The sequence below is a fragment of the Osmia bicornis genome, chromosome 3 (genome assembly GCF_907164935.1).
Source record: "Osmia bicornis bicornis chromosome 3, iOsmBic2.1, whole genome shotgun sequence".
Taxonomy (NCBI): Eukaryota; Metazoa; Arthropoda; class Insecta; order Hymenoptera; family Megachilidae; genus Osmia; species Osmia bicornis.
This window is the reverse complement of record NC_060218.1, coordinates 5,546,286-5,564,369: the sequence shown is the minus strand read 5'-3', so window position 1 is coordinate 5,564,369 and position 18,084 is coordinate 5,546,286. Positions and strand designations below refer to the sequence as shown.

The window sequence follows — 18,084 nt, the reverse complement described above, 5'->3', positions numbered from 1 at the left end:
ACCGTTGCCCGAGATGTATATTTGAAAAGCAACTCGTAAAAGAAGCAAAAGGTTTCCTCGCTATTTTCTACGCGTTTCTGAAACGCGGCTGGACGATGAGATATTAGGTCTGGCGAGGGACGACCGTCAGAGGATCTCGAAACGAAACAGTGCATCATACGGTGCATTTCTGCTTAATATACCACCCACGTTAAAAACATTCCATAAGAATGTCAGTAACGTCCTCCGCGGCCCGGGAATCCCATTTATTCCTTCGGTTTACGAACGGCTCCCAAGAAAAACCATGCAATTACTTGCCAGGGTTCTCTTTCGTTTCCAGGTTCCTTCCAATGGCTTCTGTTAACACTTTGGCGAACGTACTCTTCGCTAATCTCCTAGTTTTGCGCTTCTTTTTATATTTAGTAAAGATTTGATTATATTGCTATTACAGTAGACGCTTGATAATTTCCTGTTGGGAGTGCTTAAATAGCAACTGAATATGTATTTCTGTCGCAGAAATAAATAAATTCTGAAGAATTCTTGATAATTTCCAAATGCAGGAAATTATCGAGCTGCATTTAATTATTTGGCTATTATAGTTGATGCTCGATAATTTCCTGTTAGAAATGCTCAGGTAGCCAATAAATATATAGCTGGTTTATAAAAATAAATGAATTCCAAAGAATACTCAATAATTCCCCAATGCAGGGAATTATCAAGCGCTTACTGTTTTATATGTAGTGACCTAACTACCTAACTATGAATATTGGAAATATTCATAAAATTAAAATGAATCGTAAAAAACGAGTTTGAGCTAGCAAAATATCGAGTTGAATATATATCGATCTTGGTCGATGACGTAGTTTCGATATGTCATCGAGCGTCGTTTCGCACGCGGAAACTGGTTTACACGATGCAACGATTACAAGCAAGATACTAGGAATCCGAAACTCGCAGCTTCTTCGAGAGTCAATGTACCTCCCCACTTTTTAACCAGAGAACGTTGCGACTCCACTACGGGGACCACGCAATCAGATGGTTTTTTTTCAGATTCGCATAAGAAACAGGTATTTGGAGCGGTTAGTGGAAGGTAGCACGTAATGCCAAGATGCCGACGCAAATCCGAATTAACATGAGCCATGTGTACAGGAATAACCGAACCGCTAGGGAATTAGCATTAAATGGCGGATCTCGTTTTATTTTTTCTAGCCTCTTAAACGTTTCAAGGATTTTGCAAATAGCAAGCTTGCGCACGATGTCAGACAATGTTACGCGGGAAAGCTTTAAAGGAAATGGAGATTCTCCGTCAGGTGCCGTTTGCACGAGATAGAACCGTTACCGCCAGCAGGCTGCCACGATTTTTCGAAAAATTCTTACGCACGCATTGAATCCTTTCACTCGTGAATCAAAGGATTCTATAGTTTTTGTTGAAACAAAAAGAAACACTCACCGTGTGTAGACAGCGTCACTCCGAACCGGTGATAATCCACGTGCTGAGAACACACTGGACAACACAAGGTATATACACACAGCCAAAGCACTCGCGACAATGAACTACGATGGCGGAGAGGTATGGTCAGTATCACTAAAACGCGTAAATTAACGATACACGTAACGCGTTGTCCCGATACACACTCCGAAAACAAAAGGTACGACAGAAATAAAGACAGAAAAAGCGCGAACCATACAAAAGGACGTTCGCTCGTGACCGTAACGCGTGCCGGTTGTAACTCTACTCCGGTTCGCTTCGGCTTCGGCGCGACACTCTACCCCCCACCCTGCAAACATTCCCCACCAGCGACGCGACTTCCACTTCCAGTTCGTGTACACTTCCGATCTTTTCGGAATAGCTCGGCTACTTTCGGCACGATCGGCGGCTCGCAGGGTCAGACGCGTATAAAATGGAGCAGCATTTCTAATTTTATTTTCATTATAAGGATAATTTTCTAATGAAATATTCTATTGAGATTGGATTTATTATAGAGTGTGGAAAGTAAACAGTAAAGAAAAATGGAAAATTTAAATATTTTATTTAGAAAATTACATTTATCACGTTACTGTCTTCTCGCTCTTATTGTCACCATTTTCTGAGAGTGTATCTTTCTTTAATTCATAAATCTGAAAATGTAAAAACATACAAGATATATATTCAAACTATAAGAAGAAAAATTATGGTATAAATACGTACTTGTATGTATGCTTCGGTCAAGGTTATCATCTGGGGTAGAATTTGAGTCACATGTAAATCTTGCATTTCATACCACTGACCAGTAGCTCTGTGTAAAATGTGTACCCTATATGTTCCCTGACCAGGCTCACCATCATGAACTATATTTGCAACTAGGTCATATGTTGTATATGGATGTCTTTGTTTCACTTCAGGTGTTAAAATATCACCAAAATCTACATTTCTGTAACGTGTAGATATTGGAAAATCAATTGATCATATCTTTTCTTGAGATATAAAAAGCAATGTAATAAGAATTACTTACTTAACCGGGAAGTTAACTATGGTGGGATTTTTTTCTACGAAAAACGTATTCTTTGTAAACCTCTGAACAAAAAAAGTTTATTATACTGAGTAACTCATAAAAGTTAGATATATTAAATAAAACTTACCTTTATATAAAGTATAAGATAAGGTGGAAGTTCTGTTATTTCAAATCTTTTCATAAAATTCTCCTTATAAGTTTTGTATTCTTTCTCGGTTACAGCATTAAATTTATTCAACAATGTATACAAGTTAACCTATAGAAATAAAAAATATCTTATTGCGTTCATGATATTTATATTAAATGAATACTAACTTGAGGGATAATATTTTCAGTAAACTGGTCCTTAAAAAGAGGTGGTGGAGGAAGATCACATGTTAGGTACAAAAATGGACTTTCTGTTACAGTTTCACCGTATTCTACAGTATGAAGTAGTTCACTTCTTTGACTTTCGTCTAATTCAAGAGGTGGTATTTTTCGTGTGTATATACGCATATGACCCAAGAATGTTTTGTACACTATACTAGAATCACGCTTTTTGGTACCGTTTAATGCTAAATGAAGAGCATTCATAAACCATGACAAAAAGTCAATTGGATCACCTAAAAAACATATCATTTATATGCATTAAACTTAACATCATAAGTGTTTTCTTGTAATAATATATTATATACCCTGTTCTGTAAATTGAAATCTCTTTTTGCTCCATAATACAACAGCTTGCAACATTTCGTGTGGACTAACATGAGCTTTAAAATTACGTGGATTCCATAGTTTCCTCATTAATTCTCCAAAACGTTGAACTAATAGATAAGAAGAATCACCTGGTGGTCTTTTTACATGAGAATAATTAGATTCTCTTAAGAAAAAGTCTCTTAAAGGTGTGACATGAGAAAGTGCCTGTAAAAATTAATTATTATTATGATCCTGATAAAATAAATAAGCAACTATAAGTATCTGGAATTAACTTACTTGTAAAATAACATTACAGTAATCATTTGCTTTGATATTATTCATTCCCACAATACCTGGAGAATACAATGAACCATCAATGGCTCTAGATAATTTATCACTTTTATCCAATTGGGCAATTTGTGCTTTATCAAATGTGGGATTCAAAACATACTTTATGTCATCCAATGATGAATCTAAATATTAATTATTTATTATTGAATATAAATACATTTTAATAAATACAAAATGAGAAAATGATAATGATGATCGATTACCAATTATCTCATAATTGTCAGGTAGACAATAAAATTTCAATGTGTGAAGATTAAGAAATACATGATGACTTTCTGCTACACTATGTGTATATGCATGAGTATTGGTACCTCTGCCTTGGAAATACTTTCCACATACAAGGCAGGCATATACATTAATCCTTGACAATGATACTGAACACAATTTTTCAAAATCAAAGTCCAGAAATTGACGATTTATTGTGTCCAAGTAAGGACACAGCCTTGGTGCGTCCAAATTTGTTTTGGCGATCTTAACATTTCCTGTAAACAAAGTTACGATATTGAATCTTAACCTACGTTTAGGTTAAGAACTTTATTGAAATATAACATATACAGTTGTGAAAATTTATATTGATCTGATTCAGTATAGGCTTCATTAAAGCTGAAAGAAACAGTATTCCACGAAAAAACAACGATAAATCAATAGTTATTGATTAAAATAAGAAAGAAAATACCTAACCTTAAAATTCATGTATGTAAACAAACTTCAAACCTTTCATTACCTTTGTAACTAATATTTGAACCTAAAATCAATGAAAATTTTAAGGAAGTGTGATTAAAAGTACTCACTGTCATTTTCTTCATCTAAATTATTCTTTTGTTGCAATAATTTTCGTTTTTGTTGATTTCCCTGTTTATTCGTCGCCATTTTTATTAGAAATCAGTATAATTCACTTTTATGAAGAAATATTTGTTAAATAAAAGTTAATATTGCTAAACTGTATACTTCTTTATTAAATTACATACATTTAATTAACATATAATTAAAAATAACATTGATGATTTCTAGTTTCCCTATATTAAAACGGAATATATAGTGATCATTTGCAATTGTATTAATTTATTTCAATATAATTTATTATAGATCTTTGATTCAGAAAATATTGATTTTTATTTTAAGCGAAGGATTAGGAAGTACTTTACATATTTGTCTAAAATACTTTTATAGTCTCTTAATACACAAGTTCTATCAAATTCTTTGTATTCATCGGCGTATCATTTAAAAATGTTGGATAAAATTTTAATAAGAAATTGATTCCGTCGTCTCAAAAAATACTTTTTGGAAAAGTATATTTTTCAAAAGTATAGTTCCAAAAATTTGTCGATCTGCGATAACTCGCAAATCGATCGAAAGAATGTTTGCCACGCCATCTGCAAAGCAAAATTCTTTAAAGATGAAAAGAGAGCAACCCAAAGCAATCCCCCTCCGCTGCGGGTGCCACGACTGATTGCCGGAGGTTCCGCGATGGTGTGAACACAGATTTATTTGACAAATATCCCCGGATAATGCATATCTTTAAAGTAGAACAGTTTTAAACTGAAGATCTACAGTAGGCACATTAAAGAAATGTCGTAATGCGTGACACAAGTTTACTAATTCACGTAAAAGACATTTCTCATTGGATCTTTTAAATTAAAACCGGATCGGGCCTTGAGTCGCTCGTTTAGTCTGGCAACAAGACGATCTCTGTTCGGTTGATATGGCCGTCGTTGAGGAATTTGATTATTTATGTCGTTTATGTGCGACTAAAACGGGCATTCTAATGGGATTACCGATTTTCGAAGCCGGCGATCAAATGCGCAACATTGACAAGAAAATAGCCGCGTGTTTGCCAGTACAGGTAAAATCATGCGTAAAGATAGAGGTACAATTTCATTGCAATCTTCACTGCTCTGGTCTTCACCCCCTCTTTCTAATTTAACTATAAATAGAGGAAGAAAATTAGTGCAAGGTTTCACGTTCTTATAACAAAAGACCAGGGTATATGCTAGGCATTTAACTACATACGCGATTGAAAAAAAGGCTAATGATTATGATGTTAGTTAATATTGTCTTTCAACAGATATCAGTGTTATCAATTGATTGATTATTTTTAGGTATCTATGACTGATCAATTACCAAAAGTAGTGTGCGAGGAATGTGCTTATAAATTGGACCAATTATTTGATTTTCGTGAAAAATGTTTACACACTGAAGGGATGTTTATGGAAATGCTAAAAGAAATTGCCAAGGGAGAAGTTGTTCGTATATCGAAGCAGGATTTAGAAGAAGTAGAAGAAATGAATAGAATTCAAAGGAATATCGATAGAATACAGAATAATATTGAAGATGTACAAAATCATGTAAATTCTCAAGAAACAGAAGAAACTGCTATACATACCATGCAAGTCATGGATGAAATAGATTTAGCAGGTGGTGAACAGGTTGTCACGCAAGAAGAAATTGGACCACAGGATACCGATATTGAAGTCACAGGTATCGACTGTTTAGATGGAGATACCGTCAGAATGGTGGATGAACATATACGAGAAGTAAATGAACAACCTTCTTTTTGGCTCAAATATGGTTACTGAAATAAATTGTACTATATTTATTACAGTAATATTTTGAACAGAAATATTTGTCAAATATGTTTCTCATTGAATTTACTCATTCATATTTTTATGTTGCAGGTTTCTAATCACCAGATAGCAATGCATCTGGAGGGAGATATGACTGTAGTTGGGAACTTAACAGTTAGCGGTCACTTGAGTCAGTTAGGAATAAATTATGTAACTTCAATAAATCCTGAGGATCAAAGTCGTGAACAAATAGTACATTATTGTGATAATGTAAAATACGAATCTGTACCAATTAAACAAGAGTATCATAGGTTGCACGATAGATTGACCACAGAAAATCCTACGAATGTACTTGAAAATAATGTGAGTTACTTCATATTATGATATTAATTTCATTCAAAAATAAAGTTTTTATAAAAATAATTTTATGGTCTGTAGGTACCGCATGAAAGTTTTTCTTCTGCTCAACAAGAGACTACAAATGATTTGGAAGAATCGCGTATAGTTGAAAGTGAAACTCCTGTACATACAGCTTCTCAAACAAATACTTTAGCATCAACAAGTCAAGTAACAGCGGGAAATTCCGAAATTTTAGTTGAATATACAAAAGAAGCGAAAAATGCATTATTAGAAACGACATTAAATAATCCTACCGTTGACGAAACAGGTTCACACTGGTACGTGTGCCCATTTTGTAACGAAGCAACGTTAGGATCGAGTAATATGATAGCACATTTTGAACAGTACTTTTGTTACTGTCCCTGTGAATTATATTTTACAAGTGTGGATGCGCTAAATGTACATAAAGAGGGATGTGATGTACATAAAAATAAGGTAGTCAGTAATGGAAAAGAGGTCACAGAACCAGAATTAACGCCTTCACAAAACGATACTAGTATAGAGGAGAAAAAGCAAGCAACAATGAGACAAAAGTGGACTCCAAAAGTTTGTACCCACTGTGGCAAACAATATAGGACGAATTATAAATTGCAAGAGCACATGAGAAAACATACTGGTGAAAAACCTTTTCAATGCGTCACTTGTGAAAAAGCATTTCGTAGTAAAATAGGGCTTGCACAACATACGGCCACGCATACAGGACAATTTGATTACAATTGTTCCACGTGTGGCAAAGGTTTCCAGTCTAAAAGCTATCTTGTCCTTCACCAAAGAGTACATTCAGATTTAAAACCCTTCCCGTGTAATACATGCGGACAACATTTCAAAACGAAACAATCCTTGTTAGATCATCAGAACAGGCATCTCGGTGTTAAACCTTATGTCTGTGAGATATGTGGTAGAGGTTTTATAACTAAAGGACTCTGTAAAAGTCATCAAAAAATACATTCAGGCATGGATAACCGGCAGTATCCATGCGTGGTATGCAATAAAATGTTTGTTAGTAAAAGTTACCTTAACACGCATCTACGTATTCATACCGGTGAGAAACCTTATTTATGTGAAGTTTGTGGTAAAGGATTTTTAACTCGAGTTGATCTCAAAATTCATTCAACCATGCACACTGGAGAGAAAAGTTTTAAATGCGACATGTGTGGAAAAGTGTTTGCCAGAAGAGCTGCGTTGAGGTGTCATAGAAGGTTGCATACAGGAGAACGACCTTATAGATGTGACGTGTGTGGCAAAACGTTTACACAATTCACTCCTATGGCTATCCATAAAAGATTACACACCGGGGAACGACCTTACGAATGCGATGCCTGTTCTAAGACATTCGTGTCGAGATCAACAATGATGTGTCACAAAAAGAAACATCATAATACACCAACTGTGCAAAAGGACGATACGGTTCCTCGTCAAAACGAAATAAAAAATATCCTACCAGCTGAAATTGTACTTCGAGATTCCCAAGAGGGAATTCAGATTACCGCTGATTGAAATTTACGAAAACAAAGAACGCACGACAGGAACTAAAATATCGAGTCTGCATTTTATAAAGCGGCATTAGTCACCACGATGTATTCCTTTATTGTAGCGTATATGTTGAAATTATATACAAAGAATATATTTTCGAAAATTCTTTGCAAGAATTAATGTTTTTTAAAGTCACTTATACTACATAGAGTCTAAAACAAATTGTACAATCATTTACACTATCATTTCTTTTTTTTTTTACATCGGTATATGTACATAAATATTTTACCGAATTGTACGAAGTATTTTTAAACAATTTATTTTATTTTATTTATAGTCTTATGTATTTTGGAGATAAATGATTTCTATTGATCAAGATATAAGATAATTGTCAACTTTATGTTAACAGAATGGTGAATAATATTATTCATAACCTATTTCAGTCCATATATTATAGGAACTGGTTTCTGGCTTGTAATAATATATTTATCTAATGACGCGTATTAAAATGGATTCTGAAAATCCTTAACATATTGTAAAAACTTAAAAAAGATGCTATACGCAAGTTATTCAAATTTACGATCACACCATATATTTATACATATTATGTAATTTTAACGAAGTGCTCGTATTAATCAACAATGATATATTAAAAAAAAATCGAAACGAATAATTTATAACTTATTTTTTAACGTGTTTGTAAAAAATCAATGCATAGTGTTAATAAAATAACATGGACGTTATTTATTTAAAAACATGTTGAAATATGTTGTGAAATATTCTTTTTATTATGTGGACATACGAGAATTCATATTTTGCATTCTGTGTGCACTAAAAATTGTTATAAAAACCTCTGATAAAAATGAAGATGCAACATTTATTATCTATAATACAAAATATGATTATTATAGTAAAAAAAGTAAAAATATTTTCATATCAATCCTAGCAAATCATTGAAAAATTATTTGATAAGTAAAAGGCTGATAGCTACTTTTATTGCAAGGGAGTGCTACGAAATGGTGATTGTATTTCATTAATGACATAATTTTTTTAAATAAACAGAAGAATAGAATTACATATGATCACTGCTATCAGTGTATATTTCTGTGGCATCTCATTGGCAATGCTCTTTCAAACAGCTTTCAGCACTATACACAGTAGAAATTGTGATATATTATATTAATAAAGTGATTACATCATTTATAAAATTCTAATGATTGTAATATTATTACTGATAAACCCTCTGGATAAAAAATATAAAAAATTTTCAACCACGTTTAGAATTATTTTAAATTTTATTTACCTATTTTATTAAGATTTATTTGTTTATTTAATAAATGTATGTTTGAATCTCTAGATTGTAGACAAAGTATTTTCTTAGAAAGACCGCCACTGAGGTTTATAAATTAGTCAAATTTAGGAATCAGATAAAATACCGTTTTGTAACATTAATTTTCACATTTGGATAATCAAATAATTAAATTATTGATTTAAAACCATCGCTGCACATAATTTTTGCATATAATTTTTCCTAAAACAAGGAATTTTGTAATTATATACATTATTTCTTTTTTCGCGCGCTTTTTTATAGCTACACCTCTGGACTATCGGCGAAATAAAACAGCTCATTTTTAGCACTTGACAGTAGATGGCGTCACATGTTTTATCGCTATGGCGGTCATATTAAAATATAGAAATTTCGATCAATTGTCAATATCGATTTATTCAGAAATGAAGCTTTGTACGATAAAATGTTACTTTACAATTTTTCATATAGATTTACCTCCTTACCTCCGACCAGCTGAAAGCATTCCGTATATAATCGAGTATGAACAAAATTAAACAATGGATAGGTAGTTTTAGCATATACATACATATTTAATGATCGAAGGTAGTGGAGGAAGTTTAGAAAGGATAAAATTCAACCATGTACGTATTTTCAGCAATCTTAAAGAATATTCTGATCAAAAAGAGAGAACGAGAATGAGGAAAAAATCGCATAATAGATTCGAGACAGAAAATATAAAAAAATTTGAAGAAGGTATGAAAGACTGCGACAAACAGCGAATTCCGAAAATAATGTCTAGCCGTATCAAAAAAATTCCATAAAATGACGAAGATTCATAAAAATTGAGGAAACCGCTACTACCTACAAAGTGAATGAAAAAAAGAATTGCGAGTTCCAACAATTTACAAAATACCACGAAACCTTGCACCATTTTCCTTACCATTATACTTTTTTAATATTTTTTACAAAATATCCTGTGAATAATTTTCCAATTTTTTATATATTTTATCGCATTGTCCTCCACAGTTTTATTGGTATTGTTAGCTTTTAAATTCTGAGAACTTTGTTAAATATCATTTGCATAATCGTTCGAATTTGACGTCATTTTTTAAATCGACGAAATTCTCAGAATTTTATAAGCTGACAGTACCACTAAAACTGGAGAACAATGCGATTCGCAAGCCTCTCGTTTTCTCTGAAAGAAAAATTTACCGTCGTACATAAATAATGACACAGGACGAAAGAACGAGTCAAAGAGGGGACGCGAAGAAGAGAAATAAAACTTGAACCCTTGTGATCACTTTCGAATTGAACGATTCGCTTGTCGGTGGTAATCGAATCCACCTAATTTATACGCCGAACTACGCGTAGTGCAGATATTTATCGATATCCGTCGCATAATTACCATGGTAACGCAATGATAAAACGCTATCCGTGTTTGATTTGCTATTCAGCCTCAACTACCGGTACTCCTGAGGGAATCCTCCATACTTTGTGTATGTTTGGTGATATTCACACGTGGCAAACTGCACATTGCATGTGTACCGATCGATTAGATTTCTAGTAGGATTCTCTATTTCCATCAAATCGGAGGAGAATCCTCGTCCTGTTATAGATTTCTATAGATCACTCGAGATTGAGAAGGAACACAGTAAACGGAGGCTAATCGGTCTGCTAATTGGGATCGAATAGAATTTCTCGGAAATCGGATGATGATTTAGCTTGTCTGATTTACTGGTACATTCTAGGGGAAAGAAATCGGTTTGCACGGAGGTTGTTTGATGTTGTGATGGAGGACTCATGTTGAGGCTAGGAACTTACATGATTTGTATTAAAATTTTGGTAAATGTATAAGAATCTGATAATGGTATATTTAAGTGCAATGTGGGCTTTTTTGATTAGGAGAAAAGGTAAGGGTAGAAATCTTGGACCATTTGTTTTTGACCTTCAGAGAGCCTAAGGAGAACCGCCTATCTCCCTAGATAAAGTATATGTAAAAATAATACAAATAATAAGACATTATTTTTCTTACACTTCTCCTTAACAAAGAAAAGCAAACATTGCTCAAGAATGTACAATCGGCGCAGGTGCGTAAAGCTGTACAACACTGTGCTTCGTGTCGTACCAAACTCTGTGGCGGATCAAATAATAGTCGAAATTTACTGATTCTATCTACCAAACGCTTTTCTTGCCAAATATTTACATTGTACATAGAAAATCTAGGAGAACGTGTTGCGTATTTCGATTTGCCGGTATTTCCCGATGGATCAGCAAAGCAACGTTCTCGGGAAAGGTTTACTATTTACTCCAAACCCTACGTGTTTATCAATTTCAAAATGAGAAGCACGTGTAAATACAGTAATTTAGCAGAAATATCAAGGACGGAGCGTAGAGCACTGGACGGTCCGTTAAGTAGAATGTTCCGTTGTGATCAGACCCTTTTTCGCGTCTAGTGGGTAGGTATTGATCATTGACGTGCCATATGACAGAATTTTTGTAATTCTAATATAATAAAATCAAATTTGTATGAAGATATAATTTTTAAGTTTTAGATCTAGGTCTATGAGATTTAAATACAAATTACAAAATATTTCCAGTATTGGTGGGCCCCTTAAGATAGAGGCATAATTATATTTTCTGGTATTTTAGATATACGTTATAAATTTATTTATAAAAAATTGTATTTGCTAATGATTACCGACGTTACGAATGTTGGAACGCGGTATCAGAACGTTCGTATGGGCTGGGGGGAGGGGGGGTAACCAGGGTTAGCTCCGGATGGCCATCTCTGAAGCGTCAAACTAAAAGGGATAACTACAGTGGCGCCGCGATCGGTCAAAATTCGAACGAAAGCTTGCGCCGGACCGCGCAGATCGTCCTCAGTAGTTGCCCAGACGCTGTCACGGGCGTAGCTGGATGCTGGGTTGTCTCTCTCTCTCGTGCGCGCGCGTGTCGCAGGGAGGTGCTTCCTTTTCTTCTTCCTCTTCCTCCTAACCTCGTCCTGCGTCGTTTTTTGTAATCGTTCACGGACGCCGGTGGCTACGGATATCGTTACATCCGAAAAACGAGAAGAAGAAAAGGTGCCGGAGAAAAGGGAGGCCGAACGTGAAAGCTTTCCTGCCGGTTGGTGAGAGAGGGAGAGACAGAGGGAGAGAGAGAGAGTGTGATCGGGGGGATGAAATAGAGAAGGGCTGAGAAGGAAAGTCAGAGAGAAAGAGAAAGGGGAGACCGGTAAAACGAGAAACAGAGAAATGGGTGAGAGAGAAATAGACAAGTAACGAGGAATAACGAGAAGCACAGATACGGAAGGAAGCTGTACGGGAGGGGAGGAGGAGATGTGTTGAAGTGTGTTCTGTGTATATATGGTGCAGTGCGGTGCTGTGCTCGAGAGAGAGAGAATGGCGTGGTCGGATTTCGCGTGCACCTTGCCGTGACGTCGAAAGGTAAGAATTCTCTTTAATTATTGAATTATTTTCAAGCTCGTTGAACGCCGGTAGTAAACGGGATCTTGTTTCTTATTCGATTGCCCGCCGACAAAGATAATTGGCTTCGATTCGAACGATGATCTGACGGGTCGTTTGCCGGTGCCGCGTGCGCCTCTCTCGTCTGACTTTATCTCCTTGGTGACAATTACGGAGCTCTTTAACGTGTTTCACAAAATGGAATATCGTCTGCCGAATCATTATTCTCGCGTTAGTCTGGTTCATTGATGACTCGTATTACTCGTTTCTTATGGAGTTTTCGTATCGAGTAGATAAACGTGTTCAGATAAATAAATATGGCGGCGTTTAGGGGGTATCAGTCGCGAGGAATTTAGCGCGATTGTACGTTAGAAATGCTGCGTTCTGATTGGTCCAATCGATTCTATCGGATATGGAAACCTGTGACGTTGTACGTGATAAACAATTATTTTTAAATAAGGTTAATTTTAATATATTTATAATTAAATATTCGAAATTTGAAGAATTATTTTGTTTTTATTATTAATATTATTAATATTTAACTTTTGAGCCCAACGAATCGTTTTCTTTTCGTATTTGCTGGAGAATGAAAATAAACTGCTAGTTTATAATTTAGTTTTATGTATTTTAAACATAAAATTATCAGGTATAAATAAGTTTATAGTATAGCTAAGAAAATCAAGTTAAAAAGGAGAAAACTGATATAAGATCCTACATTTTTTTTTTAAATCTTATGAAAATTTTAATTTTGATGAACGTTATTAATACGTTCAGTATTTAATATTCTCATGGTAATTTTGTCGAAGCTGCACTGAATCTTATTAAGTCCGTCTTAGTATTAATTAAATTTTCAAGTGTCAGAAATAATATTAATATTTCAAGTGATAAGTAACTAGTAGTTGATTTTTTCTACGGTTTAAAAGTTATAACACAAACATTCTTTTGCAATTGATTCTCCATGTCGTAGTTTAAGCAGTGAATGAAACATTGAATGAATTTCGTGACCACCTTCAATGATTTCACACAGTAAACACAACTCGCAACAAGCGAATTAGGTAAACATTGTCGACCCGTTTCCGTATCGTGAAGTATCAACAGCAAGCTCTATTACTGCTTTCTCTGTTTCCAAAAATTTTGCCAGATCTAAATGTAGTTAAAAGTAGAGCTATTTGTTTAGAAAATTTGGAAACATATATTCACGTGAATTTTGTAATTTATTGTAAACGAATTTAATGAGCCTTGCTAATTGATTTTCTGTATTTTGCACATTTTGTTTATGTAACTTGGTCAAAATGATCCATCCGCTACTTAAAGGTTAATCTCCTTAATGTTACCTGCCACAGTAGAAAGTTCCCTACATCATTTTAATCTCATAAAAATCTTTAACATTCGAGGACAACGGAGAGCTTGTTAATCCTCGGACGCGGACCATGGAGAGAGTCCCAATTTTAATTTAATTTTGTATTCCATATCATTTTTTTAATTTTCACACTGTTTCTTTAAAAATTACACTTTCAACTTTGAGTTAATATTCTTGTACATGTTTTGAAATTTTGGATCAAGATTGGCCCAGCTTCGCTGTTCGAAAGTTAATTGTTTATATTAGTTTATACCGTACCATGCATGGCTGTATCTACTTATTATGTCCAACAGCGTGCTCGACTTACAAACGAAGAGATGAAAGCGTACGGTGATTAATATCGACGTTTTTCCACTTAAACTGTAACGTTGAATTTTCATTTTAATTGGACGGAACAAGGTGTAGGTGGAAAATTGTTTTGACGAGCACGTGCGGTGTAACGCGATCCCATACGAATTACCTGAAATGCATCCTGATATCGAAGCTATTGTAATGTTTATATCATCTGCAAACAAATGTGACAACCATATGTAGTCAGAGGAATTTTTCATTTGTTTTTGGGATGAAATTTCTGCAATCTGATAAAAGTTGTCCAATCGTTAAAATGAATAGATTTTGTTACCTGATATATTTAGTGAAACAAAATGTAAAATTATAAATTATAAATAGTAGTATCGAGGTTTAAACTTTCAGTATTTTTAAGCATTATTAATATTTATGCATTCATATATGAAACTACATACTATTAATACACCGGTTGCCACAGTAGTACAAGCCATATGTAGTCAGACATACCAAACCTGTAATTATTAAGGATATGATTAGTTAATTTCCAAATATATGCTTATAAATGGACGAGTTAACTCGTAAAGTTCTGTGTAAAATTTAGTTCTTTGTTTAGTAAACAGCTCATTGATCGATGATAATTATAACGCGGTTATAGATACTGTTCCGAGGACGAGATCTAAAACGTTTCAACAGCTGTCTCCGTTAATTCCATTACAGACGTCTACGAGACGATGCTAGGATGTATTCCTGTGCGTTGTAAACTATACCCTGGCTGCAACCTAACTACGTTATCACCGTACGTTAGGTGGCCGTTTGTGACGTTGATAAGCACGTGTCAAGCATACGTTGTGGCAGCAAAATGGGAAGCTTGTTAGACAGCTTCATGTGAACGTTTCAAAGCATCTCATCGTCGATGCTTTTAGTTGGTCAGGACGAAATTGCTTGTGTCCTTTCCATCAGGAACAACGTGTTCTGTTTAATTCTCATAGGATTGCGATCTCGAACTTGAGTTAAAGACTGCAGGAAATACATAATTACTGTATTGTTTTTGTGTATCAGGAGCGCAACCATGATTGTATAATAGAGGGGTAGCAAATATTTTTTTCATTTTTATTTATTTTCGACATTTTATGAAATTTTTGAAAATACTGTGGTATTTATTAAAAGAAAAGGTTTTTAATTTCCTAATTCGAAGGTCAAGAGAACCCCCTAGTTGCGCTATTGGTGTGTATATTGACCTTCACCATTCTAAAATTTTAAGATTTCATTATTCAAAAAATTAAGAATTCCAAAATTATGTATCTTCAAGACTTCAGAATTAAAAAATTCTAAAATTTTTTAAATTCAAAATTCCAGATTTCTAAAATTCTAAAATTTCAGGATTTTCAAAATTTCAAAGTTTTTAAATAAACGATTTGTACATATTTTGTAATTTTTATTTTTTAATTAAACACTGGTAGTGAACGTTTATTATATTTAATAATTATTTTATTTCACGAATATTCCGATACAGAACCCATCAATACCCAAAGTATCAGTAATTAGTATTACCTGTATTTCACCCGAATATTTCTTGTATTTCACTGAAAATGATCGCGAAATATTTTGGCCTCTTTTGTTTTTATTTCAGTTTCACATTAAACTTTATGTCTCTGTTTGGAATTTTCATGTGGTCTTCGACTAATTAATTTGCAGATATTTTATAACCCACATGGACATTTGCCTTTCATTTATTTATTTCTCAAAATTTCATTTCTAATATTTTTGTATATAATATATTGTCCTACTTTATTATTTCATTGATCATCAGGCTCACAGTGATAATGGAGCTAACCTTGTTCCCTTTAGAGAAGTTATCTCATTATTATTCATTCAAAACTTCGGAGCTAAAGCTTCAACGTCAATCATGGAAAATGTCAATGTCAACGTAGAAAAAGTTTTCTTCGTCGTATTTGTAATATAGGGATTTCGTTGAACCATGTTCAAAAGGCAACTTTCAGCCCTTGTGAAAACTGTGAACCGAAGGGGTGAAAGTTAACACGTTGTTTGCCGTGGAGGTCACTGATGATCTGGTTAAGTTCATTCCTGATTAGTAAATTTCCTAATAAATAATAAGTTTTCCATTATGGTCAAATGTTTATCAGGAATTATTGGAATGAAGTGTGGCTCGATCAATCTTACCCAAGAGAGAGAGAGAGAGAGAGAGAAATGTATCTAATTCCCAGGCTGTTTCCATTTCTCTCTTTCAATTCGATCGAAAGCCATGTTTCGCCGGATGTTCATCCGTTTAAGTGACCCGCCGTCGCTTTCGAACCGTTTCAAGTTTGTCGTTGCACTCGGTAAGAGAAGTTCAAGGATTGGAACCCTGTCCGCTGGTGTCTCGGGCTTTAAGAGATCGATACGGCGGGGCATGTAAGCCATTCCAATAAATTATCGGAGAAGCGTCGGTATGTCAGCCAGAATGATGAAAGATCTCGAAAATCGTCTCGAAATTAGCTCATAGATCACTGCTCTATCACGCGCCGCATTGGATTCCCACTAATGCGCGCCTAAAACATGGAATTTCGCTCTTTAATAGAATCCTGTTTCCAGCAGGAAGTGTTACCAAATATCAATTTTATACCGAAATTTATTGGCTGATTTTAATATTCGGTCAAATAGCAAAACGAAATATGATTTTTTGGAAAAATTTATATAATCAATCAGGGGTGAACTAGAATTAAGTCAGTTTCAACTTGTCAGTTTCCAGACTGGAATTAGTACTTACATAATAAAGCGAATGGAAATAAGCTAAAGAATATTAACCGAAAAAAGTATTTGCATGGAAGTCGCTGGTGAAATCACGTATTTTAGAGGGAATATCTTTTTAAAGAACAGATTTTCTTTGAACGTTCAACAAAGAAATCCGCTTAAGGTAGTCCTTTAATATCCTTGAAAATAGAAAATAACTGGATCTCGTCTTTTGGGTGTATATAAGCTTCATGGATTTAGTCTTTCAGAATTCTATATGAACAACTTTAACAAGTTAGCGTGTCTTTTTATTTAGTTAAAATATGTAGAAATCCAATATTTAATATCTTAATAAAAAGTTCCCGTTATATGAAATTTATCGATTTTCATTAAAAATATTTGAATGGTGCATAATGATTGAAGGCATAAATACGTACCACAATTTTGTTTTTATCTCCGATTTATTTTTATATTATTATTAAATGTTAGGATTATAAAATCTTGGAAGTTTTGAATCTTAGAGTTTTAAAATTTTCTAATTTCTCAGTTTTTCAATTTTCCGGATTTCTAATTTTTAGTTTTCACATTTACAGTTTTCCAATTTCTCGATTTTTCAGCTTTCCAATTTTTTATATCATTTCAGTTTTCCAATTTTCTAGTCTTCTATGTTTTTGACTTTTCAATTTTCCATTTACCGATTTCGCAGTTTTCCAAAAGGTTTTAAATTTTTAAAAAAACCTAGTCAGACCTCCGACTACATTCATATTATTTGCAAAATGTTATAAAAGTTACAAATAACATGAATATTAAAAATTCGTCGTCAAAGGGTTAAAAATATTATTATAATTGTATGAAAGAGGGAGGAAGAAGTATGCAAGGATATTATTCGATCAGTTCCATCTTCCTTTATATAATTTTCTTTGGACATCGTTGGGAAGTTGAAATTAATTTTTAAATCCTTCCTGCGACGTCTAACACGTCGCCGGGTTTATCGAGGAAACTTGTGCACTTTGGAAAATAATCG

The 18,084-nt window shown here is 34.0% G+C and overlaps 4 protein-coding genes across 7 annotated transcripts in view; 2 read left to right on the top strand and 2 right to left on the bottom strand.

The window, feature by feature from the left end:
* LOC114872640 (rap guanine nucleotide exchange factor 2-like) overlaps positions 1-1,704 on the bottom strand; it is a 160,349-nt gene extending 158,645 nt beyond the window's left edge. For both annotated transcript variants that reach the window (XM_029180072.2, XM_029180076.2), the window contains exon 1: positions 1,430-1,704. The gene's annotated coding sequence lies outside the window, so the exon portion shown is untranslated. The remainder of the gene's footprint in view (positions 1-1,429) is intronic.
* Positions 1,705-1,992: 288 nt separating this feature from the next.
* LOC114871117 (U4/U6.U5 tri-snRNP-associated protein 2) lies at positions 1,993-4,435 on the bottom strand. The gene is made up of 9 exons (XM_029176623.2): positions 4,289-4,435; positions 3,701-3,979; positions 3,444-3,619; positions 3,146-3,371; positions 2,787-3,073; positions 2,599-2,727; positions 2,472-2,533; positions 2,168-2,390; positions 1,993-2,097 (listed from the first exon to the last, which is right to left on the bottom strand). The coding sequence occupies exons 1-9, from the start codon at positions 4,365-4,367 to the stop codon at positions 2,029-2,031; spliced, it is 1,530 nt and encodes a 509-aa protein (XP_029032456.1). The 5' UTR covers positions 4,368-4,435; the 3' UTR covers positions 1,993-2,028.
* Positions 4,436-4,919: 484 nt separating this feature from the next.
* LOC114871462 (zinc finger protein 614-like) lies at positions 4,920-8,205 on the top strand. 3 transcript variants are annotated; one of them, XM_029177407.2, is made up of 4 exons: positions 4,920-5,340; positions 5,597-6,031; positions 6,173-6,424; positions 6,500-8,205. In XM_029177407.2, the coding sequence occupies exons 1-4, from the start codon at positions 5,200-5,202 to the stop codon at positions 7,955-7,957; spliced, it is 2,286 nt and encodes a 761-aa protein (XP_029033240.1). In that variant the 5' UTR covers positions 4,920-5,199; the 3' UTR covers positions 7,958-8,205. The 3 variants fall into 3 exon arrangements, with proteins under 3 accessions (XP_029033240.1, XP_029033231.1, XP_029033249.1); XM_029177398.2 differs by having other exon boundaries at positions 4,920-5,364; XM_029177416.2 differs by lacking the exon at positions 4,920-5,340 and adding an exon at positions 5,413-5,537.
* Positions 8,206-12,122: 3,917 nt separating this feature from the next.
* The window catches only part of LOC114871503 (two pore potassium channel protein sup-9), a 102,448-nt gene continuing 96,486 nt past the window's right edge, over positions 12,123-18,084 (top strand). Inside the window, exon 1 of the mRNA XM_029177476.2 lies at positions 12,123-12,664. The gene's annotated coding sequence lies outside the window, so the exon portion shown is untranslated. The remainder of the gene's footprint in view (positions 12,665-18,084) is intronic.